At 30.3% G+C, this 26,008-nt stretch overlaps 1 protein-coding gene and 2 pseudogenes across 4 annotated transcripts; 2 read left to right on the top strand and 1 right to left on the bottom strand.

Moving 5' to 3' along the window:
• Window positions 1-2,289: 2,289 nt before the first annotated feature.
• On the bottom strand, window positions 2,290-3,244 carry LOC111277598 (putative CCR4-associated factor 1 homolog 6 pseudogene; annotated as a pseudogene).
• Window positions 3,245-3,945: 701 nt separating this feature from the next.
• LOC111277593 (uncharacterized) lies at window positions 3,946-22,512 on the top strand. Of its 3 annotated transcripts, XM_089764071.1 has the most exons (17): window positions 3,946-7,337; window positions 8,140-8,604; window positions 9,301-9,765; window positions 9,868-10,605; window positions 10,887-11,723; window positions 11,913-12,356; window positions 13,840-14,304; window positions 16,398-16,889; window positions 17,863-18,699; window positions 19,210-19,665; window positions 19,774-19,994; window positions 20,075-20,265; window positions 20,379-20,481; window positions 20,955-21,072; window positions 21,153-21,729; window positions 21,816-21,868; window positions 22,069-22,142. In XM_089764071.1, exons 1-11 carry the CDS (start codon window positions 4,800-4,802, stop codon window positions 19,882-19,884), a joined length of 7,848 nt encoding a protein of 2,615 aa, XP_089620197.1. In that variant the 5' UTR covers window positions 3,946-4,799; the 3' UTR covers window positions 19,885-19,994; window positions 20,075-20,265; window positions 20,379-20,481; window positions 20,955-21,072; window positions 21,153-21,729; window positions 21,816-21,868; window positions 22,069-22,142. The 3 variants fall into 3 exon arrangements, with proteins under 3 accessions (XP_089620197.1, XP_089620198.1, XP_089620196.1); XM_089764072.1 differs by lacking the exon at window positions 22,069-22,142 and adding an exon at window positions 22,353-22,512 and having other exon boundaries at window positions 21,153-21,868; XM_089764070.1 differs by having other exon boundaries at window positions 21,153-21,868; window positions 22,069-22,164.
• On the top strand, window positions 20,275-22,882 carry LOC111277595 (putative protein S-acyltransferase 17; annotated as a pseudogene). The gene is made up of 6 exons (XR_016343443.1): window positions 20,275-20,440; window positions 21,128-21,227; window positions 21,618-21,729; window positions 21,816-21,868; window positions 22,069-22,194; window positions 22,353-22,882. The product of XR_016343443.1 is annotated as a putative protein S-acyltransferase 17 (transcript).
• Window positions 22,883-26,008: the final 3,126 nt, after the last annotated feature.

The following is a 26,008-nucleotide window of genomic DNA, read 5'->3' as shown; positions in this document are numbered from 1 at the left end:
GTCAACATCGGTCTGGGCCGATCTGATTGGTTTGACGATTTGGCAATTCAGCGATTTATTACCAGTTCAATTGGACTAGTCTTAAGTTGAGGTAGAAGTGGGTTATAGGTCGGGTATGCAGACCTTGGATCAGACCGGGTTGACGCGCAGATCTTTCGTGATCTAAATGACCTTATTTTGGGCGTTGGCTTTCTATATAAAATCAAAAAAAAATTTAGTTCATTTTACCCCTTCTACCCCTCTAAAAAAAGTTAGAGCTCTAGAGCTCGGCCACTATCTGGCCTCCGGACTATTACGCCAATCGTCACTGGGTCATTGTCGACGATCATTATCGATGGTTGTCAATGGTGAAAAATGCCAAAATGCTCTAAAAAATCCTCTTTGATGCCCTTTTTTTGGTTCCGACCTTCTTTTTATTAAAAATAGCCTCAATCAACGTAGATAGAGGTTTAAAGTTTTTGTCTTCTTTTTTTTTGTTTTTTTGCTTTTTTTTAACTGCAACTGATATATATTTTTTTGCAAGTACCCCTTTGGCGTTGAGTTCCTCGTCGTAGGCAATGATTGTGTTTTATTTTTTATTTTTTTGTTTATGTTCTGGGTATGAGTTTAGGAATGCTTGGGTTTCGAGGTATGGGAACCTAGGTTCCTTAAGCATGGAGGTCTCTGGGTTTTTAGTAGGTGAAGGGCAAGATGTCTGAGGTTGGGGATTCGTTGAGTGCGGGAATTGGAGTTTTTTATGGGTGTGAAAACTAGGGTTTTTTGGGTTTGTCCGAGTCTGTGTCCGAGAGAGCTGAAAAGGGAGAAAGTTTGATGCTTTATAGGGCTGGCTGATGGTGCAGGGTGGAGCAGGTGGTGGCTATAGGGTAGGCTATAGGTTGGCTAGTTGGGTGGTTGGTGAGGGTGACTGATTTGATGGGACTAGACAAGGATAGTAGTGGTGTCGTACACTACCCCCTACTTTTTATTTTTTTTTAATTTTTAATTTTTTAATATTGTTATTTTTAATTAATAAATTAATATAAAAAATAATAATATACAATAAAATAACAAAAAAATTTTAAGACCTTAGGCTTAAAAGGAAATAGGTTTCGGGCCTGATTGAATCGAATTGAGCCTAAAACCTAATTGAATTGAAATCGAGCCTAGAGCCCAATTTAATCGAAACTAGACTTGGGTCTAAGAACCAAATACACCAAATGAATTTTAAAACGAGACTCAATTAAGATCCGAATAAATTTGGTGTCTACAACTTAATTAAATATACCCAATTCTTCTCTCTTTATAAATCTTTTCTCTTCTCTTATACTCTTCTAAGAGTTCTTTTAGTAGGTAGATATTAAGTTCTTTATTGAAAGCCCTAGAATTAATTTTTTAAAAATACATATAAAAAAATTAATTCAAACTTTTTTATTTTATTTTCATTACTCAATTTGGTTTTCCCATAATTAAAATTTTCTAAACACCATCTGTTTTTGAAATCTTTTAGAAAAACCTTCAATTTACTTTCTCTAATTTTGATTCTCCCTTTTTTGTTTTTTTTTTTTCGATTATTTGGGAGAAGCTTTGTTTTAAATAACAAAAGTCAAAATTTTAAAGCTCAATCTAAGAAAATAAAAGGAAAACATAAAAATATTAAAGAACAAAAGAAAGAGACAAAAAAAATGAATGAAAGAATAAGACAAAACAAGGAGAATAATTGGAGGCAGTGAAAGAGTAAAGATTAAACAGCCACCCACTTTTTCTCTACTACCAAATCTTTGTTTCCCATCATTCTTGTCTCTCTCCCTCGTCTCTCTCATTGTTTATGCTCCGTCAACTTCTTTATCTTCTTCTAAAGTGTTCTAACTTATTTGTTCCCTACGTAAAACTTTATCTCATTATTTTTTAAATAATATTGATCTCTAAATTATTGTATTTTTTAGTGTGATATTTAAATAAAAATTTTCTAATAAAATACTTAAATTATATTTTCATAAATTAAATTACTTAAACTATTAACACAGTTAAAAAATTGATTTAACATAAATATCTAATAAAATATTAACATACATAAAAGAAAGTTCAGTTAATACCATATCAGCATTAAAATAAAATTTTAAAAAAATTTATAAAATTCTAAAAATTTTTGAAAAATACAAAAAAATATTTTAAAATATTTTAAAATTATAAAAATTTTAAAATTTTAAAAAAAATTCTAAATTTTATTTAAAAGTTATTAGAAAAATAAGGAAAATTAAATTTTTTCAAAAAAATCAAAATTTTAAAAAAATCCAAAAATTTTCAAAAGAATTTTGAAAAATTCAAAAAATGAATATTTTAATAAATATAAAAATTTCTTAAAATTAAAAAAATCAAAAAAACGTAAAATATATTTAAAATAAAAAAACCTTCGACATTTAACTATGGATATAAAGCATACTCGTAAAAACAAACAATAAGTCGTCCAAATTTTTTTTTCCTTTCCTTTTCTTTTTGTCTTTATTACTTTTCATTATCAAAGAGTACCCTGTCGATCTCAACACCCAAACCATACAACACACTTGAATATTTTTCCAAATAGCCACTAAAGAAATTCTCTTTCGATTTCATAAATGTACAAGATGCGAGCAAACTATCTGAACCTGCTTGATGACAAATCCCAACTCTTTCCACTTCCAACAACTCTGCAAGTTTGTTTAATCCACTTTGCAAACTGTTGCAAAACTTCATCAAATGCTTAATATCATTAAGGGTAGGAAAATAAATACTGATCAAACTAAAGAACCTAACTTGGGTATCTGGCAAATTATGGCAAAGTCAAGAGCTTAAGCAAGTAACCGAAATCATAACCATTATCGAAAGTAACCCAATGCACATTATCATTCAAAACAATCCTTGAACACATCAAAAGCTCACCAAACCTCATTGCTTCAATGCCCTTCTCGTTGTTTTTCTTGAAATCAATCCCACTTTGCCTCAAAAGCTGGACAGAATCATTAGCAAATACATCCTCGTTGACGTTAAACTTACTGAAATTAAATTGCCATATGTGAAACTTATCAGTTCCATGAGTAGGCAAGTTTCCTTTCTCATGATCCGAAAACGTAAGACTCAACTGAATCTACTTTAACATATTAATATCGTCTTTCAAAGTTTGGTAGTGATAGTCATAGTTGTTCTTGAAATTACCCACAGGACGCAATACAATGCCTGGAAACTCGGTGTTCAAGGCAATGTAAGGGTAATCATCGACTATTTCAAGAATTTTCCAAAAATTTTTTGAAAATTTTTGGATTTTTTTAAAATTTTGATTTTTTAAAAAATTCTTAATTTCCCTTAATTTGTATTTTTTTTTATAATTTTCTTAGATTTTTTCTGAATTTTAAAAACTTTTTGAATATTTTTTGAATTTTAAATTTTTTTAAAATTTTTAGAATTTTTCAAAAAATATATATTTTTTAATATTGATATGACAATAATAATAAAGTACTAATTAAAATTTTTTAACATGTGTTAGTATTAAATATTCATCTCACATCAATTTTTTTTTACCAATATTAAAGATCGAGACAATTTAATTACAAAAATATAATTTAAATATTTGATTAAAATATTTTTATTTAAATAGTACGTTAAAAAATATAATAGTTTAGAGACAACATGATAACTTACTTTTTGTTTTTATTTTAACTGAAAGGATAAAATAATTATTTTAAAACTTAACAGTTGTCAAGAGAAAACTCATGCGTTTATCTTTAATCAAAATTTTTCTTTGATCTATTATTATTATTATTATTATTATTATTATTTGTGCAATTTTTTGATCTTTAATCAGTCTTTCTTCATAAGTGCAATTTCAAAGCAAGTAGCCAATAGAAAATGGTGAATAATTCATGCGTCACAAAGGAACCGAAAACCAGTTGCTCTAACATCCAAATAGAGGAAGTTGATTTTTCTTTTCAAAAGCTTTTGTGTAATTTTCTAAGGTCTGGAAGCTGGGGCTGTAGTTTCGAAGGTCTGTCTTTCTTTGTAATTGCAATTTATTTCAACGTTCGAAATCCTAAGCAAATTGCAATGTGAAACCATTTCTTAAAATTTTCCTTAAATGAAAAGGAAAATACTTAAAAACTATTTAAAAGAGAAGACTTTGAGCAATGCGATTACTGAATTCAACTTCTCTCCACCCATAAATAAAGCTTCAACCTTTCTTCCCAACTGATCTTCCTCTAGGCCTCTACAGTACCCACTCTAACTTTCTACTCAAACTCGGTTGCTCTTTTCTTCAAAAAACCCTTTCCCTTACTCCTCACCTTGCTTTGCTTTTGTGTTTTCTTGCCTGGTTTCAGTCCCCTTGCTGTTCTTTCTTTCTTTCTTCTTTGTTTTTCTCTTGGTTCCCTCTAGCGGATTGGAAGACGAGTCTGTCCAAACCGTTTCTAGTTTTTACCCATAAATAAAGCTTCAAACTTTCTCCTCAACTAATCTGTCTCTAATCAATTTCCACTCTAACTTTCTCCACAATCTCAGTTGCTCTTTCTTTTTTCCCCAAAAACCATTTCACCTACATCCCACCTTTCTGCTTTTCTTTTTGTTTTTTTAGCCTTGTTTTAGTTTCCTTCTTGTTCTGTTTTTCCTCTCTGTTTTTCTCCGGTTCCCTCATCGGAAGGGAGTCTGTCCAAGCCATTTCTCGTGTTTGCCCATAGATGATTACATATATTGCTTGCTGTCTTAATCTTTGTTGTTAATTGCTCCCCTCTTGTCTCTGTTTTCTTCTGTCATTTGCTTTGCTGGTCTGCTTCAAACAAACCAATCAACCAAAAAAAATGGAAGCCGTTGCTACTGACGCTGCAGCCAACCTTTCTTCGGAAACTGCGAAAGGCATCTTCCAAGAAATCAAACGTCATATGAGATATGCAATCATCTATAAGAAAAACGTTGAGAAGTTTGAGGCGAAAATGAGGATGTTGTTGGCGAAAAGAGAAGGCGTGCAGAAAGAGATCGAAGTTGCAGAAAGGAATGTGGAGGAGATAAAACCGGACGTCAAGCTTTGGTGCAGTACTGTGGACAAGGTAATCAAAGAGGGGAGGAAAAATGTTGAGGATCTTGAAGACAAAGCAAAGAGCAAGTGCTTCATTGGCTTGTGTCCTAACATCAAGTCTCGCTACAAACTTAGCAGGAAAGCTGAAGAAGTTGTCGCGGCTTTTAATGAACACCTTCGACAAGGTGAATTCAACAGTGTTTCTTGCCCTGCTCCTCCTCTAGACATAGTGGATGCAACTCTTAAAGATTTTGAGGCGTTCGAATCAAGAGCGAAGGTATTTAAAGACATCATGGAGGCATTGAAAGATGGCAGTACCAACCTGATAGGGGTGTATGGGATGGCTGGTGTGGGCAAAACCACGCTAGTTAAAGAAGTTTATAGACAGGCCAAAGAAGACAAGTTATTTGATTCGGTGACTATGGCATTTGTGAATCAGAGTACTCCTGACCTTCAAAAAGTTCAAGATCAACTTGCAGCTTCATTGGGTCTAAAATTAGAAGGAAAGGATGTGGTGGTTAGAGCAGCCCGATTGCGCGAAAGATTGAAGAAAGAGAAGAAGGTTCTTGTTATTTTAGATGATATTTGGAAGAAACTAGATTTGAAGGAAGTGGGAATTCCTTTTGGAGATGAAAACAAGGGATGCAACATATTGCTCACGTCAAGAGATGTAAATGTTCTAAGTAATGAGATGGATGCTCGGCAAATTTTTGAAATATCTGTTTTAGAAGATAAAGAAGCTTGGGACCTGTTTAAGAAGATGGCTGGGGACGACGCTGAAAGTCCTGAGTTGCGATCTACAGCAATTGAAGTAGCCAAAAAATGTGCAGGACTGCCTCTCGCCATTGCAACAGTTGCAAGGGCTTTAAGAAAAAAAAGCTCTTTTGCGTGGAATGATGCTTTGAGAAAACTACAAAGGCCTTCCCCAACAAGCTTCACAGGAATATCAGTACATGTTTATTCAGCGATAGAGTTGAGTTACGACCATTTGGAAACAGAAGAACTCAAACAGACATTCTTGCTTTGCGGGCTGCTAGGTCGCAACACTTCTATTCAAGACTTGCTGAAATATACCATTGGTTTGGGTTTCTTTCATGGTGTCAACACAGTAAAAGAAACACGAGATAGATTGTCGACAGTGGTGAGTGACCTCAAATCCTCTTGTTTGTTGCGTGATAGTTACACCAATGTGCGAGTTGATATGCATGATCTTATTTGTGATGCGGCCTTAGCAATCGCTTCTAGGGACAACAATGTGTTTGCATTAAAGCCCGAAGATGGTTCAAAAGATTGGCCTAATGGAGAGACAATGGAAAAATGCACCATGATTAGTTTGAGTTATGCTAATATTAGCTATTTTCCCAAAGAGTTGAACTGTCCGCGACTTACCCTTTTCTATGTGTGTAGCAAGGATTCTTCTGTGAAAATACCAATCAGCTTTTTTGAGGAAATGAAAAATCTTAAAGTTTTAGATTTGACTAAGATGCAGTTTGAGTCCTTGCCTTCCTCAATTAGTCTCCTAACAAACCTTCGGACTTTGTGCCTGGACCAATGTATTTTGGGAGATATTGCTGGGGTTGGTGAGCTTAAGAATTTAGAAATTCTTAGCCTTTTTGGTTCTGATATTGAAAGGCTACCTAAGGAAATTGGGGAATTGATTAAATTAAGGTTATTAGATCTCAGTGGTTGTAACACACTCAATATAATTCAACCAGGGGTCTTATCGAGTTTGTCTAGATTGGAAGAATTGTATATGGGTAACAGTTTTGTTCAATGGGAAGTAGAGAGTCAAGCCAACCAACAAAGAAATGCTAGTCTTGCTGAATTGAAGCTTTTGTCTCATCTGACCACTTTAGATGTTCATATTCCTGATGCCAAGATTATGCCAGCGGACTTGTTCTCCAAGAAGTTGGAAAGATACAAGATTTTCATAGGAAAAGGATGGGATTGGGTTGGTGAGTGTAATCACCCAAGGACATTGAAACTCGAGTTAAATACAAGTGTCGATGAGTTGGATCATGGATTTAAGATGTTTCTTAACAAAACTGAAGATTTATATTTAGATGACATGAAAGGTATCAAGGTTGCACTGCATGACTTAATGGATGAGGACGGCTTTCAGCGGTTGAAGAATCTCCATATCCAAAATGGTTCGGAGATCGAATATATCATTAGTGATGACGGTGCAGCTTATGAAAATGAATTTCTTCAATTGAGATCCTTGACACTTTATGGTCTACCACAGCTCATTAGCTTTTGCTTTGAAAACAAAAAGGGCTCTAATTCTTCATGTCAAAATGAGTTATCGCTTTTTAGTGAAAAGGTATGCTTTCCTTTGCGTCAGTTGCTAAATGATTTTGCTTTAAAAAAAAATGAATGGAAAGAAAAAGGCAAAAAATAAAAAAAAAATCAGTGATATAGAGAAAAAAAAAAAAGGAAAAAGCATCTATCAAGGAAAGTCTGAACAAATATCCAAAATTTGAAGTAGTCTATTTTCAAGGACATTTTAGCTTTTAGGTTTACTAATGAACGAGGTTTCAACCTTTCATTCATTGATGGTGTATTGAAATATATACTCTTTAATCAAAACATAAATCCTTTTTGTTTAAATGCTCATTCAAATGCATATCATGTTGGTCTTATTTCTGACTTCTTCTAAATCTATATATGCTCTTAAATGAAAGCCTTTGTGATTGACAATGAGGCCATGACCTGAATGTGAATGTTTTATTGTTCGAGGGCTAAATGTCAGAATTAAAATTCAATCATAGTTTGCACATGATTTTTCACTTGAGAATTTAATGTTTTATTTCAATTTGGATTTTTTAATAAACAGAAATTGATAAACATAAATTAGTGACTATTATTAATCTGATTTTGATCTAAAATTAATCAGAATAGTCATTTATATCTTGGAATAAAAAATTGATAACACTAAATCACTTTTTATTGAGAGGGGAAGTAATTTCTCTTTCAATGTACTGCATTCCGTTGTATTGGCAAACCCCATTCCTTGGTTTTTGTTGGAAGTCGGAACATGTTACACTAAAAGACTAGTCTTTTTCTTTTGTTGTATTTTAATTTTTTAATATTTCTAATAATGTAGTATAATTACATTAATGTAGTTGGTGTTCCCTCGCTTGGAGAGCCTTCGGTTGTCCTCAATCAATGTTGAAAGGATATGGCACAACCGGTTTTCAAATATATCTGAGTGCGGCACTCAAAATCTAACAAGTTTGACTATTGAGGGTTGCGACAACTTGAAACAGCTATTGTCATCTTCTATGGCTAGAAGTCTAACGCATCTTAAATGCTTTGAGATAGTTGAATGCAAATGCTTAAGAGAGGTGATATTTGCAGAGGATATAGAAGAAGAAGACAAGGCTACGATTTCATTTCCTCAATTAAACTCTCTAAAGATAAGGAAGCTTCAGCATCTTACTGGGTTTTGTTCAGAAAGTTATAATATTGAATTCCCATCCTTGAGGCTTCTGAAGATAGAGCAATGTCCTCAATTGCGGGGATTCATATATAAATCTAAAATGGAGGAGAACCAACATTTCTCTCCACAAGCTCTCTTCGATGAAAAGGTAGATTTATTGTTATAAAGTTATGGACTATGCTTGCTTTTCTTTCTTTTGTCTTTATTCTTGGAACTAATTATTCTTATTATCTTTACACATTACACATAGGTTGCGTTCCCTCGTTTGGAGCATCTAAGCATTTCCTGGTGTATTGAAATATATACTCTTTAATCAAAACATAAATCCTTTTTGTTTAAATGCTCATTCATGCATATCATGTTGGTCTTATTTCCGACTTCCTCTAAATCTATATATGCTCTCAAATGGAAGCTTTTGTGATTGACTATCAGGCCAGGACCTGAATGTAGATGCTTTATTGTTCGGGGGCTAAATGTCAGAATTAAAATTCAATCATAGTTTGCACATGATTTTTCACTTGAGAATTTAACGTTTTATTTCAATTTTGATTTTTTAATAAATAGAAATTGATAACATAAGTTAGTGACTATTGTTAATCTGATTTTGATCTAAAATTAATCAAAATAGTTATTTATATCTTGGAATAAAAAATTGATAGCACTAAATCACTTTTTCTTGAGACGGAAGTAATTTCTCTTTCAATGTACTGTATTCCGTTGCATTGGCAAACAGCATTCCTTGGTTTTTGTCGGAACATGTTACACTAAAAGACTAGTCTTTTTCTTCTGTTATATTTTAATTTTTTAATATCTCTGATAATGTAGTATAATTAAATTAATGTAGTTGGTGTTCCCTTGCTTGGAGAGCCTTCGGTTGTCCTCAATCAATGTTGAAAGAATATGGCACAACCGGTTTTCAAATATATCTGAGTACGGTACTCAAAATCTAACAAGTTTGACCATTGAGGGTTGCGACAACTTGAAACAGCTATTGTCATCTTCTATGGCTAGAAGTCTAACGCATCTTAAATGCTTTGAGATAGTTGAATGCAAATGCTTAAGAGAGGTGATATTTGCAGAGGATATAGAAGAAGAAGACAAGGCTACGATCTCATTTCCTCAATTAAACTCTCTAAAGATAAGGAAGCTTCAGCATCTTACTGGGTTTTGTTCAGAAAGTTATAATATTGAATTCCCATCCTTGAGGCTTCTGAAGATAGAGCAATGTCCTCAATTGCGGGGATTCATATATAAATCTAAAATGGAGGAGAACCAACATTTCTCTCCACAAGCTCTCTTCGATGAAAAGGTAGATTTATTGTTATAAAGTTTTGGACTATGCTTGCTTTTCTTTCTTTTGTCTTTATTCTTGGAACTAATTATTCTTATTATCTTTACACGTTACACATAGGTTGCGTTCCCTCGTTTGGAGCATCTAAGCATTTCCTGGTTGAGAAATATGAAGATGATATGGCACAATCAACTCTCTGCAAATTCCTTTTGCAAATTGGAAAAAATGGTAGTTGAACATTGTAATGAGCTCTTTACCATTTTTCCATTTGATTTGTTGACTACATTTCAAGGACTTCAAACTCTGGAAGTATCTAGTTGTCGTTCAGTGGAACATATATTTGAACTCCAAAGGTTAAATATGAAAGAAACAAATGTTGTGGCTACTCAACTAAGAGAATTGTATGTTGTTAATCTACCAAAATTGAAGAATGTTTGGAACGAGGACCCCCAAGGAATTTTAACATTTCAAAATCTAAATGTAGTATCTGTTAGGTACTGTTGGAGTCTGAAGAATGTGTTTCCAGCCTCAGTTGCCAGAGTTCTTCCACATCTTAAAGATCTTAGAGTAGATAGCTGTGCAGTGGAGGAGATTGTTTCAAAAGCGGAAGGATGGGAAACGAGTGTAACTAATTTTAAGTTTGATCAAGTGTCCTCCCTTATGCTATGGTACCTGCCAAAACTCAAATGTTTCTATCCTGGAATGCATACAACAAAGTGGCCAATGCTAAAAAAGTTGAAAACATACCATTGCAACAAAGTGAAGGTACTTGACATTGGAGGGCTTAATTTGCCAGATATGAATGAGGACAATCAATTGGACTCCCAAATCCAACCACCACTTTTCTTAGTTGAAAAGGTATGAACTCTAGATCACACTTAAAAAGCTACCTATTTGTAATAATACCATGTAACTGATTTTTTTAATCGATCATTTAGTTAAAATTTGAATTTTATCATTTCTCTAAATTTCTAAATTTGGGAAAAGTCTTATAATGGAAATTCACCAGCTTTTTAGACTTTAAGCTAGGAGACACAAGCACATCTGTACCAATTAGCCAAATGCTTAAATGCTGTAATGTTTCTCTTGGTAGATAGATTTTCCATTTTATTGTAATTGGATTTTCTTTGGTTTTGTAGGTGGTTCCCAAATTAGAAGAAGTGTCTTTGACCAGTGATGACATTGCAATAATATGTGACAGCAATGTTTCCCAAGGCATTTTCCATGAAATAAAAGCTCTTAATCTGCTCTGCTACCACGATGAATCTGCTATTTTTCCAACTACCTTTCTTGAAAGATTCAACAATTTGGAAAAGCTTGAGGTGGGTTGTAGCAGATTTAATGATTTATTCTCCTACGAAAGAGGTGTTGGCAAGGGGACAAATGCTCCGACATTTTTGCCAGTTAGAAAGTTAACACTGGGTGGTCTTCATTACCTAGAACACATGTGGATGCAAGGGTCACGACTTGACTGCATTCTTCCCAATCTTGAAATACTTGAAGTTGTCCTTTGTGGCAATATGATTAGTTTAGGATCATCCTCAACACCTTTTCAAAATCTCATGACTTTGGATGTCCAGGAGTGTAGAGCAATGATAAATTTAGTTACATCCTTAGCAGTCCAAAGTTTGGTCCAACTCAAAATTTTGCGGATAAAAAACTGTGGTTCAATGAAAGAAATTGTTGGAAATGAGGGAGATGATGAAGCAACCTATGACATTATTTTCAATAGGTTGGAATGTATAGAACTTCGACATTTACCAAGCCTTAAAAGCTTTTGTTCTGGCCATCTCACATTTGGATTCCCATCTTTGAACCAAGTGATAGTGAGCCACTGTCCAGAATTGGAGATCTTTTGCAAGGGAGATTTAAATACACCAATTTTGCAAAGAGTACAAGTAATTGCAGGTGAAGATGAGAAGGTACACTGGGATGGTGACCTTAATGTTACCATCCAACGGTTGTACACAAAAAAGGTACTTCTTGATTTACAGAATTTTTTAATCTTTGAAATAAATGCCTTTTTAGGCTAGCTTTTTATTGGTGGATGTTATTTTTAACCATTTATTATGAATTTTGGGGGGTTTAATTCTACTTAAGTCTTATAATTTTCTTTCTTTTTTTTTTTTTTGGTAATAATTGGTGTCATAAATTGGATTTTGTAGGTTGACTATGAAAGTATAGAGTTTCTGGTGCTCTCTGACACTTCTAAAGCCATACAGATATGGAGGGATAATCTTCAAAAAAGTTTAAATTTAAAAAATCTTAAAGTTTTGGAAGTTTGTGGATGTAATAGCTTGAAAAACATATTCACCACTTCCATGGCTTTGAATCTTGTGCAATTGAAGGAGATGCAAGTAAGAAATTGTGTGATGATGGAGCAAATTATCACAAATGATGGGGCAGAGGAAGCAACAAGAAGCACAATCATGTTCCCTTTCCTTGAATCCATAACCCTTGAGTCATGTTCAAACTTAAGAAGTTTTTATTTGGGAAGTAATTCAGTGGAATGTCCGTCTTTGATAAGACTTACGGTACAAGATTGTCCTAAGATGGTTGCTTTCGCGACTTCGTCTCCAAGACAGCAGAAACCATTTTTCAGTGATAAGGTTAGTTTTTATATATGTATATGGTTCTTTACATAGCAAATGATTCTAAGATGATGTATTTAAATACTGAATTTTTAGTTTTGAAGATTTAACTATTGAATTGTAATATAAAATTTTTTGGTATGCTATTAAAAATTAGTAGCTTTTTGATTGAATCTTTTGTATGAAAGAGATAATGATTTTATAAGTATTTCGATTAAAAAAAGTTAAAAAAGAAAAATGATTGTTAAAAGAAAATATTATAAGAGTAATATAATTAAATAATTTTTTTTGAAGAAATTAACTTAATACATTAAGTAGTTAAAAAGTACATAAGATTTTCAACAATCTTTTATTAAAATCTTCTATTCAGTCGTTTTTTAATTGAATTATCAAACATATAGAAAAAATTAAATATTGAAATTTAAAATTTTCAATATTTTGAAAACTTTCAATAAATTATCACAAAGTTTGACCCAAAGAAATATCACACCCCTTTTAATTTTAGAGTCATTTTTCCTTCTATGTTAGTTTTTTAATTCATGATTGCATCTTTATCTTATATTTATCGTTATTTTATATATAAAACTATCAATTTCAAAAGTTTAAAAAGTGAACAACTTACTATTTACTAAATCAACTATTTTATCCTTAATTAATGGTTTTCCTAATGTTGGCTAATATTTTTTATTTATTAACATTGAAAACTTTATTTAAATAAGTTTTATCCTTAATTGATAATTTTTATATGAAATTAAATAATTGACTATTTTTATCTATTTATTTCCTTATAAATCTTGAATTTTGTACTAAATTAAACTATTTTTAGTAAAATTTAATCTTTATTCCATTGAATCATTAAAGAGTTTAAATATATATGAGATTTATTATTAATATGTAGTATGTCACAAAATAGATTGTTTTATATGCTCTAAATGAATTAGATATAAAAGGATTATTGCTTTTCAACTTTACATATTTTTCCTTTTTAGGTTGTTTATTTTCATATTATTTAATGTCAAGTTGCTATTAAAATTGGATGATTTTTGTTTCTCATTATTTTTTAATTATTATTATTATTATTTTTTTTTTGGTTTTTCATATAGCCAACTTTACAATACAGGATATAAAGTTTAGTTTATTGTTGTTTGCTGTTTTATTTTTTTTAGTTATTCTTCAAGTGTTTTCTTTTATTATCTAGTTGTTTTGAATGGATTAACTTTATATATTTATATGAGCAAAATAATAGTTTAATATTTATATGATAAATGATATGACATAATATATATGTTATAATACTGATTTAAATTTATTTTAGGTCCTATAACATATAAAAATAGCCAATAAATTTTAAATAGCTTAATATATTGATTTTAATGTACTTTCTTTAAAATAATTTAACAAAATAAAGTAAAACATAATATCAAAAAGCCATATAATGAAATGGTAATTTTACATAATTCATAGAATATGTATAATTGGTGTCATAAATTGGATTTTGTAGGTCGACTGTGAAGGAATAGAGTGCCCGGTGCTCTCTGACTCTTCCAAGGCAATAGAGATACGGAGAGATAATTTTCAAAAAAGTTTAGATGTCAAAAATCTTAAATTTTTGGACGTTTATGGATGTAATAGCTTGAAAAACATATTCACCACTTCCATGGCTTTGAATCTTGTGCAATTGGAGCGGATGCGAGTAAGAAATTGTGTGATGATGGAGCAAATTATCACAAATGATGGAGCAGAGGAGGCAACAACAAACACAATCATGTTCCCTTCCCTTGAATCCCTAATTCTTAAGTCATGTTCAAGCTTAAGAAGTTTTTATTGGGGGCATGGTACAGTGGAATATCCCTGTTTGACAAATCTTGCAGTAAAAGATTGTCCAAAGATGGTTGCATTCGCAACTTCGTCTCCAAGAAAGCAGAACATAAAGACTATTGGTATTGCACCATTTTTCAGTGATAAGGTTAGTTTTTGTTTGTGCATATTGATCTTTACATAGCAAATGCTTCTAAGATGATGTTTGTTAGATTTAATAAATTCAAGACCAAAAAATTAAATACTAAATTTTTAGTTTTGAAGATTTAAGCATGGAATTGTCATATAAAAATGTTTGGTGTGCTACTAAAAGTTAGTAGCTTTTTTATTGAATCTTTTGTATAAAAGAGAGGTGGTTTTATAAGTATTTTCAAATAAAAAAAGTTCAAAAAGGAAAGAATAAATTGTTAAAAAAATATTATAAGAGTAATGTAATTAAATAATTTTTTTAAAATTAACTTAATACATTAAGTAGGTAAAAAGTACTTAAGATCTTCGGTACTTTTTAAATTAAAATATTTTATTAAATTTTTTTGAAATGAATTATCAAACGTATTAAAAAAATAAATCATTGAAAATTTTAAATTTTTGTTATTTTGAAAATTTGAAAATTTCAATATTTTGAAAATTTTCAATAAATAATCATAAAGTTTGAACAAAAAAATATAAATCACCTTCTAAATTCAGAATCATTTTTCCTTCTGTTTTAGTTTCTTATTTCATGATGGTATCTTTATATTTATTGTTATTTTATTTATAAAACTATTAAGTTCAAAAGTTTAAATTGTGAACAACTTATTATTTATTAAATTAATTATTTTATCCTTAACTAATGATTTTTTAATATTGGCTATTATTTATTATTTATTATGATTGAAAACTTTATTTAAATAAACTTTATCCTTAATTGATAGTTTTCATATGAAATTAAATAATTGACTATTTTATCTATTTATCTCCTTATAAATCTTAAATTTTGTACCAAATTAAATTATTTTTAGTAAAATTTATTTTTTTATTCTATTAAATCATTAAGAAGTTTAAATATCTATGAGATTTATTATTCCTATATAATATGCCACAAAATGGATTGTTTGATATACTCTAATTGAATTAGATTTAAAATGATTATTGCTTTTCAACTTTACATTGTTTTTCTTTTTTAGGGCTGTTTATTTTCGTATTATTTAATGTCATATTGTTATTAAATTTGGATGATTTTTTTGTTATTTTTTTAATTATCCTTCAAGTGTTTTCCATTATTATCTAATCGTTTTGAATGGATTAACTTTATATATTTATATGATCAAAATAAAAGTTTGATGGCGATTGGAACTTTTAGATATTGATTTGGTAACTATAAAAGATCAAACAATTAAAATATGAATTTAAATTTTTTATTATATTTATGCTCCCAAAAGTATCAATGAAACATTATGATATTTATTTGATAAATGATATGACTTATATATATTTTAAAATACTGATTTAAATTTATTTAGGTCTCATAATATATAAAAATAGCTAGAAAATTTTAAATGGCTCAATAAATTAATTTTACTGTGCTTTCTTTAAACTAATTTAACAAAATAAGCAAAACATAATATCAAAAAGCCATATAATGAAATGGCAATTTTACATAATTTATAGAATATGTATATTATTAAATAATTATGAATTCATAGCGGCACAAATTATTCAATGACCCATTTAAATTTATTTATAAGTAGTTTATCTATTATATAGCAGACTCTAGCTTTGTGTATGTCTTTCTTTTTTCTCCTTTTGCGGGCGAGAGGATAATAACAAGTTAAAAAATATCGAATTTTAATATTAATTTAGAGTTTTGATAGTGAGCAAAAAATTTTATGGTTTTGCTAAGTTAATCCATAAAAAAATTAATTATCAAAATAATGCAACAAATTTCTAGTGTAATAGATGAGGAATACCTTTAATTGCCTCAATTCGTTATACATTTTAATTACTTAATATTTTATTATTATTGTTATTATAATTATGAGTTAAATCATCCTATTTTGTAATTGAATTAGTAGTTTTTAATGCTCTTAGAATCCTTTGGTTATGCTTGTAGCTAGCTTTTCTTTTCTTCATTAATTTCATCTTTCTTAAATTTTTGTTAGGATTTGAAATTGATACTTTTGCTCTTCTTTTGTGTATCTCGTTAAGCTAGTAGTATAATTTATTTCCCTTTACTAACACAATCAAATAAATTTTTTGTAGGTGGTATTCCCTAACTTAACAAAATTGGTAATCGTTGGCACTGGATATTGGACAACGATATGGGATAATAAACTCACATTTAGTTCATTTTGTGAACTTACTTTCCTTAGAGTGAAAAATTGTGAAAGTCTTCTGAATATTTTTCCATTTCATATGATGAAAAGACTTGACAAACTTGAATATCTTGAAATAGTGAAGTGTGAATCTTTGGTAGAAGTAATTGGACTTGATCATGGGCTCAATTCCACTGAATCAACCACTATGTTTATATTTCCTAAAATAAGAGACTTGTTACTTCATTGGCTACCCAAATTGAAGAATTTCTACTCCAGGTTGCATACTACAAGCTGGCCATCCTTAAAACAATTGCAGGTAATAGGATGCGACAATGTGGGGATATTAGCTCGGGAGTATTTGAGCTTTTCAGAAACACTCGGAGAGAGCCAACTGGAAATTATCTCTTTTCAACAACCCTTGTTTTGGGTCACTGAGGTATGAACCTCTAATATCTATGTAGAATGTAAGTATTTATAATTTGTTTGGTATAGTTTCCTGTTTTCAGTTTTTTTTTTTTTTTTTTGAAAAGTTTGTTTTGAACACATAGAACATGTTTGGTAAGTAATTTTGTTACAGAACATGTTTTGTAAGTAATTTTGTTACATATGAAAAGAAAATACTTTAATCGTTGCATATATAATAATTCAATACACAAAATAAAATTTTAAAAATTAATTAAAAATAATATTACATTTATAAAATTATATTATATTATTTGCATAATATTATTTAATACTATTTGATAGTAACATTGAATATTGCCATTTAATCATATTAGAATTTAATTTCCTTTAAATAATATTAAAATTAAATAGATAAATAAATAATAAAATTCGAAAATATTAATTAAAGTACTATTAAAAATTAAAAATTATATAAATATTAAATAAATTTTTTAATATTAAATTTCTAATATTTATATGAATTAATATAATTTTAAGTGATATATTTTATAATAATATGAATTCATAATCAATTATTGAAAATTCAATAATATCATTTATTGATTGTTGAATTTTCGATGTCAAATTATGGATTAAACTCTTTTTGTACAAACAACAAAGGATTTCGACCTTCTAAAATTTAAAAGGTTAATCATTAAGATTGCAAATAAAATGTTTTACATGCATTATAAATTTCATCCATAATTTTTTATTTTTTATATTGATTCCACTTCCACCATCACGCGTTTACGCCAAAAAAAGCTTATATTATGTAACATGCCATTTGTTAGTGAAAAATGTAACAAAAAAGTCAAAATGAAAATTTAGAAGGTTAGAAATCTAAATAGAATAATTCAAAAGTTAAGGGCGGGATTAAAATTAGAATAAAAGTTAGAAACTATGGATGAAATTTACCGATTCAAAATCTTTGCTTTCGTTTAACGTATTTTTTATTTTCTTCTCAGGATACGTTTCCCAATTTAGAAAAGTTATTTTTGGAAGCGAATGATATTATGACGGAGATATGGCATGGACAACTTCCAACCCAACATTTTTGCAAACTAACATATCTTTCGCTCCAAAGAATTCCGAACAGATTAGTTACTATCCTAAACAGTTTCATTCAGTCATTGCCAAATCTTGAAACACTTAAAGTGGAAGAAGCTCCCTTGAATGAAATATTTCAATGCGAAGGACTTGGGGGTGAGGAGGAACATCCTGGAGCACTTGTTCGGTTGACTGAATTATTCCTGATAGAACTTCCTGAGTTGACACATCTCTGGAAGGAAGAATACCAAGTTGGAGAAGTTTTCAGTAACCTGGAAACTCTAAAAGTGTGGAAATGTGACAAATTGAAGACTTTAGTGCCGTCTTCTGTGTACTTTAAACATTTGACAAATCTGCAAGTGTCAAATTGTCACCGGCTTAAGAATTTATTAACACTCCCAACGGCAAAAAGCTTGGTGGTACTCACAGAAATGAGTATTACTGATTGCCAAATGATAAAAGAAATCATAGCTCGTGGAAGTGATGATGTGATGGATGGCATCGTGTTCTCCCAACTGAAGTCTTTGGAACTTAGTTGTCTTCCGAGCCTATCAAGCTTCTGCTCAGGGAATTGTGCCTTTGGATTCCCTTCCTTGGAAGAGTTAATAATGGGACAGTGTCCAAAGATGGAAATTTTCACTACGGGAGAGTTGAGCACACCAATGCTGCAGGGAATACAATCAACTGAAGGTGAATATGTAGGGCATTGGGAAGGGAACCTCAATGCCATTGTTCGACAGTTGTTTACAGAAAAGGTATGCATCAATTCAAATGATTTCCTTACCACTGTTAAATTGTTTTATGTGCATGATCATATTCCACTTGAATTGCAACATTGCCCGATTGTTGGCTTTCCAACTTTCCATGTTGAACATTCTGTTAATGGTTATATGACTTTTAAGAATGTTGTAACAATAGATTTTTCTGCTTTTTGGCTCCCTTAAAAATTTCATTGATTCAAATGCAGCAAGATTTACACCAGACATTTATGCAGACCTATCAACAAGTAAGTTGGGCACAAATACAGACAGTTTGATGTGTCTGCCAACGCAACTGATCACATTATAGAGTTTTGATTAAGTTAAAATTTTCTTCTAGTTAAAATCTTTTGTTCTTATTTGGTGATCGAGGAAATGAAAAACACGTTCTTATCATTTGCATGCTTCTCTAGTACCGGCATTCATGTGTTCTTTTTCTTTTATTTATTTATCAGCTAAAGAGTGGAAAGTTTTTCATGCATTAAGGAATATATATACCGTATGCAGGTTTTTCCAAGCTTGGAGGATTTGGAACGGTCATCAATCAACATTCAGAGAATCTGGCATAAAAAATTTCTGGCAACAGCTTCTTGTGCCCAATATTTAACATGCTTGACTATCGAGGGCTGTCACAATTTAAACTGTCTATTTTCGTCCTCAATGATGGAAAGTTTTGCGCAACTCAAGATTCTTAACATTGAGAATTGTGAGAATGTAGAAAAAGTAATCTTGATAGAGGGATTAGCGAAAGAAGAACTGATGAGCCAAAAGTTGTTCGGTAAACTAGAATTCCTATTGCTCAAATACCTTCCCAAACTGACGAGATTCTGCCATGGAAGTTACCTTGATTTCCCCTCGTTGAGAACTGTTAGGATAGAGAGTTGTCTTACATTAGATACGTTCGTCTCTGATGCAGAAGGAAACAACTCAGAGATTGCCTCTCCAACTCTTTTCAATGAAAAGGTGATAGTGATACTCCATTACTTTGTTTTCTCTGTGTCATTACTCTCTCTCCATTAATCTTACCTTAAATTCTATGCAATTATTGACACAATCAAACAAATTTCATAGGTGGCATTCCCTTGCTTAAAGGAATTGAGCATCATAGGTGTGGGAAACTGGAGAAAGATATGGCATAACGAGGCAACCAACTCCGTGGGGGTTCATTTTGCAAATCACTAAATCTTCTATAGGTGTTTGATTGTAAAAGACTTGAATACTTTTTTTCATTTAAACTTGTGAGATACTTGAGGCTTAGTCATGTTCCTTCAGTTGAAGTGAGAAAGCAGATGGTGAGTAAGTCTTTTACTTCCATAACCTTCATTATTTTTTCTCACACACTTCGTTGTTGACCGTTTACCAAATTTTATAGGTTAAAATCCACACAGCTCAGAAATGAATTTTGATGCATGCATATGTTAGGATCTACCCTGAATCACCTGGGAGGAGTTTAAGCCAGTCAAAGAGTACTTAGCTACCTTGTTTAAACATAGTGGCTATGGCATTCCATGACAACTTATAACCAGGGCTATACCTTGATAAGCTTTCACCTCCATCGAACAGGTGCACCAAATGAACTTGCTTTACAGAGTAAAATATCGTAATTATGCCTTTGGATTCCATTCCTTGGAAGAGGTTATTGAGAGAAACTGTCCAAAGATTAAAATTTTCTGCAGAGGAGAGTTACCTCCAAGTTTGCTGAAAGCGAAATTTGCTGAAGAAAAAGATCGTTGGGACGGTAATCTAAACACCACCATGGAACAAATTTTCATAGAAATGGTATATGTTTATTCAGATACTTATTTTTCAAAATTTTAGAATTTTATATTCTTTTTGCTTCTACACTCTGTTAAAGCTAACCATTCTAAATGCTTCCAATTTGCTTAATTAATTTAATCTTTCTGAAAAGAATCCGTGGATTTAGTTGATGGATAACTGTTTTTTAGCACGTAACTACGTATATAGGACGTAGTATACACACCTACATTCTTTATCTGGTAATAAAGATTATTATTATTGAAATGAAGATTTGATGCCCACTCATAAAAGTTTACAATTCATAGTAACATTTTTATAGAATGGAAGATTATAGCTGTGCAATGAGTATTAATCTGATATTTTAAATATTTTATTCAGTTGCATATTCAAAATATAATGGTTATATATGTCACCTTGTTCATAGAATTCTTTGAAAATATGTGGTTCTTTTAACGGTGTTTGTTTTCACTTTTATCATGATGTTTTGTTTACAGAATGTCCAGAATTTATAGCGGAGGAAGGTTGTCGGACACATTTTCAAGCTGAATAAAAACAATATTTTCTATGTTTTTGAGAGAAGTGCTTCACCTCATTTTCTTTTGAGAATTAAAGGTATTGTTTTGCAAAACTTCGTTTGTCTTCTCATATTGTCACAATTTCTTTATAGTTGGTCTGGTGCTTCTTTGCTTCAGGATGAATAGGGAACTCCTCTGCTCTGCCACCAACCCTGTCAAAGCTGCCATGTTCCTATCTCACTACCCACCGATGTTTGTTTTTAAATTTTTGCTATTTTCGAGTGATTTGGATTGTTTGTATTGATTTCTAGGTACCTTAACATTAGTTTGGATTTTGATCTTCTTAAGGATCTCTTTTACGACTATGTATATGGCGACACCTTGCATTTATTTAACTGTAAATTCTATCACCTGATAATGATCTTTCTATGTTCCTGTCATGGCTTCTGTCAATAGATGGCAGCCACAGACATCAAATTCTAAGTTATTATTTCCTCCGTTATTGCTTTACTGGTTCAGCCTTTGACAACGTGGATTTCTGTATGATATTTGTAATTAGTTGTATCAACAATTCTTGTTTTGTCCTTCAATTAGTCAATCCTAGTTATTACTTTAAACCCACAATTCTAAAGAAGACTGAAGATCATATTTAGCATTCTGTAGTCATATCCTTCTTTGCATGTACGCGACAATTGCTCTTGGATTGGTCCTTACTGGACGATTGAAAGAATTGAAATAGTATATATTTTAACAGGTAAATCGATTTGTACTAAGATTTTCTAGTTTCTTAATGCTCTACATATATACTAAATGTTCCGTGCCATTTTCTTTGTTTTTCAGTTTATTTTGGTGTAGATGATTCTTTTGGCAGTTTAGCTCCTCATATTGTACAGGTGAGTTTCATATATATTCTGTAATCTGAATTATTGCCAAGGGTTATTGCTTGATGTGAGACTACAATTTTTGTTTTGAAACAACTGTAGGAAGATTAACTTCCTATAGTGCCTTCATTATTTTGAATGTTTTCTGCTTTATGTTTTGGATCTTGCGGTAGATATTTTGAGTTCAATAAATTGTCTTTTGGTTGTCGCAGTTGCTGTTGGGTTCATATAACACCCAAATACCACTTATGATGTTCATGGCTTTAGTTTCTCTCTTATTGGCGAGTTTCTTTGGGTATCATGCTAATCTTTGTCTCACAAACACCTCAATGAACGAGGTGAGAGCCGTTTAAACCTTGCCCATTTAGTTTGTTACCTGAATTTGCCAACCCAGCCTTGACCGAACATAAACCATGAAATAGTTTGCTACGCAGATTGAGTTGTAGTTGAAACCATGAAACTAGAATCACATGTTCTCATCTGTCTGAAAATACAGAACTTCAAGTGGCAAGACTACTTAAGCTGGCAGCTAGAAGAAACTGAGTGAAGCAAGAGCAAATGTTGCAGCATTGAAAGCAAGCATCACCAGGATGAGTTGTGATGGAAAGCCTCCGGAGAGCAAATGTAAATCCTTCTTCAGAAGGTCCCCTCTAGAGAATACTGAAGGTGTTGTAAGGAATAATGTGTACGAAAACGGATTCTTTCACAATTTCTTTGAGGTCGTTTGTCCGGTTTCGACGAGAGCATCATTTTTGCAGACCAAAACAGAATCTGGCTAAGATTGTGAACTGTTAATGCCTATACATTCACTCGGCTTTCGCCTTCGGTCATCATGTTGTCAGCCAGAACTTCAAGATAGATGATCAGGTTTAAATCTCAAGAGTTGCATGTGGAGCAAAGTCCATTGTACAGCTTCTTCACTGGCTGCAGTATTATTGTTCAGTAAAAAAGTTAACAATACATCTTATTTTAATTGTAAGAACAGCATTTGAGACTACAGTAATTGGACAGAGCAGTACATTTTCTTACATCTCGGGTTATTATTGTCCTTTTAGTCAAGGAGACTAGGTCCTTCGACCTTGAAAAAAATATAGAATCATTATCAATTTTTTTTTTATTTTAATGTGATTGATCATTTAAATTTTTATTTAATAAAATTCTAAAATTAATTAAAGCTTATCAAAAAATAATTTTGTTTTATGACAATCAAAACTAAGTTTGAAAATATAATTGCACTTGAGAAAGGTATTAGCATCTAATTGAAACAAATGTTATCCTTCATTTGATATATGATCTTTTTTAATATTTGAAATTTATTCCAAAAATCTAATGTTAACAAAAATCGTTTTTATTATTTTATTTAAAAAATTTATTATTTAAATTTTATAAATTTTCCAACTTTCTTGTGGAATTTATAGAAAATATTTTCACTTGTAAAATTTTGAGAAAAATATTCGACCATTTCACAATATTTTTAAAATTTTTTTATGAGAATTTTTATTCACAAATATAATGAAATAAAAAACATATATAATTTAAACAAATAATAATTACAATTTAATTATTATGTAAAATTTTGCAATTATTTAATATTTTGTGATTATTTAAATAAAATCTTTATTTGTAAAAATTGATTTTAAGGTTTTCCCAAATCTTTGGTGTAATTTAAAAAATCATTTTTACTTAGTTATAATTAAGAAAAATAAGACTCCTTTATTTTTCTCTAACAACCCCTTTTTCAACAGATTTTGATCAACTAATCACTTTTTATTTTTATTATTTTATATTTTGTTTATTTATTTATTTTGATTATTTAAATAAATCTATATTTAATAAAAATAATTTTTAAATTATCCCAAATTTTGGTGAAATCCAAAAATATTTTGACTTGTCAATAATAAAAAAAATAAAACTGTTATTTAAACAATATTTTTGAATTATTTATTCAATATTTATTTACAACAATAATTTACACAACTCATTTAAACAATATAAATATAAAAAAGTAAAATAAAGAAAATACATACCTTAAAATCTTAGGCCAAATTTGATGGACTTCCAATTGAATTGGAACCTTGAACTATTTGATATTGGACTCCCAAATGAAATTGGGCTGCATTAAAAATTCCAACAACCTGAGACTAAAAATATCAGCCAATTATTTTCTTTTATCTTCCTCCTCTCTACCTCACCTTTTATTTAAAAATTTCGATGTGCACTCATGTTTCTATGATATCCTTTTATTCTCTTTTAATCTTTTTAAACATACGTATTCATAAAAAATTCTTTTAATTTTTTCTAATTTTATGAGTTGTGTATCTTATAAAATTTTAAAATTCATTTATATTTTTATCATATTATAGAAACCTCACTATTTATAAGCTTATTAATTTGACTATCAAAAAAAATTTTTTTCTTAAATTTTTTTAAAAATCTTCTTACTTATTAAATATTTTCTAATTAATCTCGAAAAAAATTTTAATCAAATTTTTTATGAAATTTGAATTATTATCTCAATGGAGTTTATGTTAAGTTAGGGATTGTGATTGTTATGAGTATTGTAAGGTGGCGTGAATGATGTCTGTGATTATTGCCGGAGGTTAGTGATGAGAGGAGATGGTGTCTGGATGGTAGGCGACCAGAAAGGAAAATTTAGCAGAGTGTATCTCTGGACTCAATGGTGATAATTGTAAGCTGTGAAAGATTGTAGATGAAAACTGTAGGTAGTAGAGAACATGTTAAAGGATCAAGGTGTTTTATTGCTTGTGTGATTGATCCCCCTACTCTCGGCTCTCATGTTTGAAGGCTCCATTTATGAATAAAATTGGGAGTTCAATTCCCTTATTTTCAGGGATCCAGCCTCCATTATCAATTGAATTTCAACTGCTAATAAAGACCAATGGTGTGAAACTAAGATGGCAGGCGGTTGGAATTTGGATTAACAAACCAGTTGATTTAGCTTCTACCATTTTTTTCTGATTCTTTTAACTGTTTTTTTTTTTCAAAATTTTTTATTTTTTGGATTTTCATTTTGATTTTTTCCAACTTTTTTACAAATTTTTCTTTTTTTTATTCACAAAAATAAAAATAAAACCAAATTAATTTCCAACAAGCTTTAAAATTTTGGATTCATTATTGGAATTTGGGCTTGACCCAAACTCAACTGTGAATTAGATTAATTCTTGATTTAAGAAAAATTAAAATTTAATTAAGCTCAAAAAATAAATCACAATTATTTAAAGATTCAATGATCCATTTTATGAGTTTGGACAAAAGCAAGTAGTAATAATAATAATAATAATAATAATAATAATAATAATAATAATAATTATTATTATTATTATTATTATTATTATTATTATTATTATTATTATTATTACACAACTTTAGGGAGGAAGGGTTTTAACCTTTAGAATCATGAGAGAGGATGCATCTACCTTGTACAAGAGAAAATATATGTGATTTTAACATGAGACATGAGTTTTCTATAAAAAGAAAAACTAAGGAAAACATAGGCCTTGTATGGAATAAGAGCTATTATATGGATTTAAATACTAGTGAAAATGATGAGATTAGTGTCGGATTACAAGTTCACTGTTTGTTCTTTTGCATGTACGTACTAATTTTTCTTTACATTTATAATAAGTTTTTTTTTATGGTTCATAATTAAATAATTAATAAATATAATCTTTTACCTAATTTAATCTATTATTTTCTCGATGTTGTATATGCTTTTACTAGAAAATCTCAATATATTTTTTTCTTTTATATCTTTTTGAATTCACTTTTTTTTTGGCTCAAAATATATTCATATTTACGGATATCAACAAAATTTTACAAAAAAAAAAAAAAGACATCTTTTAATCTCTTTCTTCTTCTTCTTATTTTTTAACAAAAAATTCGTAATATGAAGATAAAGAGTAAAGAAAAGTGGTTGTAAGTATTAATATTTGAATTTTAAATTTACTGAATACGATAATACAATAGAATCAAATAAATTAAATCTTAAGTTTATAGAGTTTATAATTTTACATTTCTATTTATAATTTTTTTTATATTTCCTGTAACACGAAGTAAGCGGTAAAGTATTATTGTAGCTAGTATGTATTTATTTATTAATTTGTTTTATATTTGGATAGTAGTTGTCATGGC

Source organism: Durio zibethinus, chromosome 7 (genome assembly GCF_047325235.1).
Source record: "Durio zibethinus cultivar Kanyao isolate XHJ-2024 chromosome 7, ASM4732523v1, whole genome shotgun sequence".
NCBI lineage: Eukaryota > Viridiplantae > Streptophyta > Magnoliopsida > Malvales > Malvaceae > Durio > Durio zibethinus.
The sequence above is the reverse complement of the archived record's forward strand: the minus strand, read 5'-3'. Positions and strand labels throughout refer to the sequence as shown.

Bases quoted from the DNA above. Each gene is read 5' to 3' on its own strand.
- LOC111277593 (XM_089764072.1), top strand. From the start codon at position 4,800: ATGGAAGCCGTTGCTACTGACGCTGCAGCCAACCTTTCTTCGGAAACT. The intron at 7,338-8,139 runs GTATGCTTTCCT...ACATTAATGTAG, and splicing joins TATCGCTTTTTAGTGAAAAG to TTGGTGTTCCCTCGCTTGGA. The intron at 16,890-17,862 runs GTATGAACCTCT...TTTTCTTCTCAG, and splicing joins CCTTGTTTTGGGTCACTGAG to GATACGTTTCCCAATTTAGA.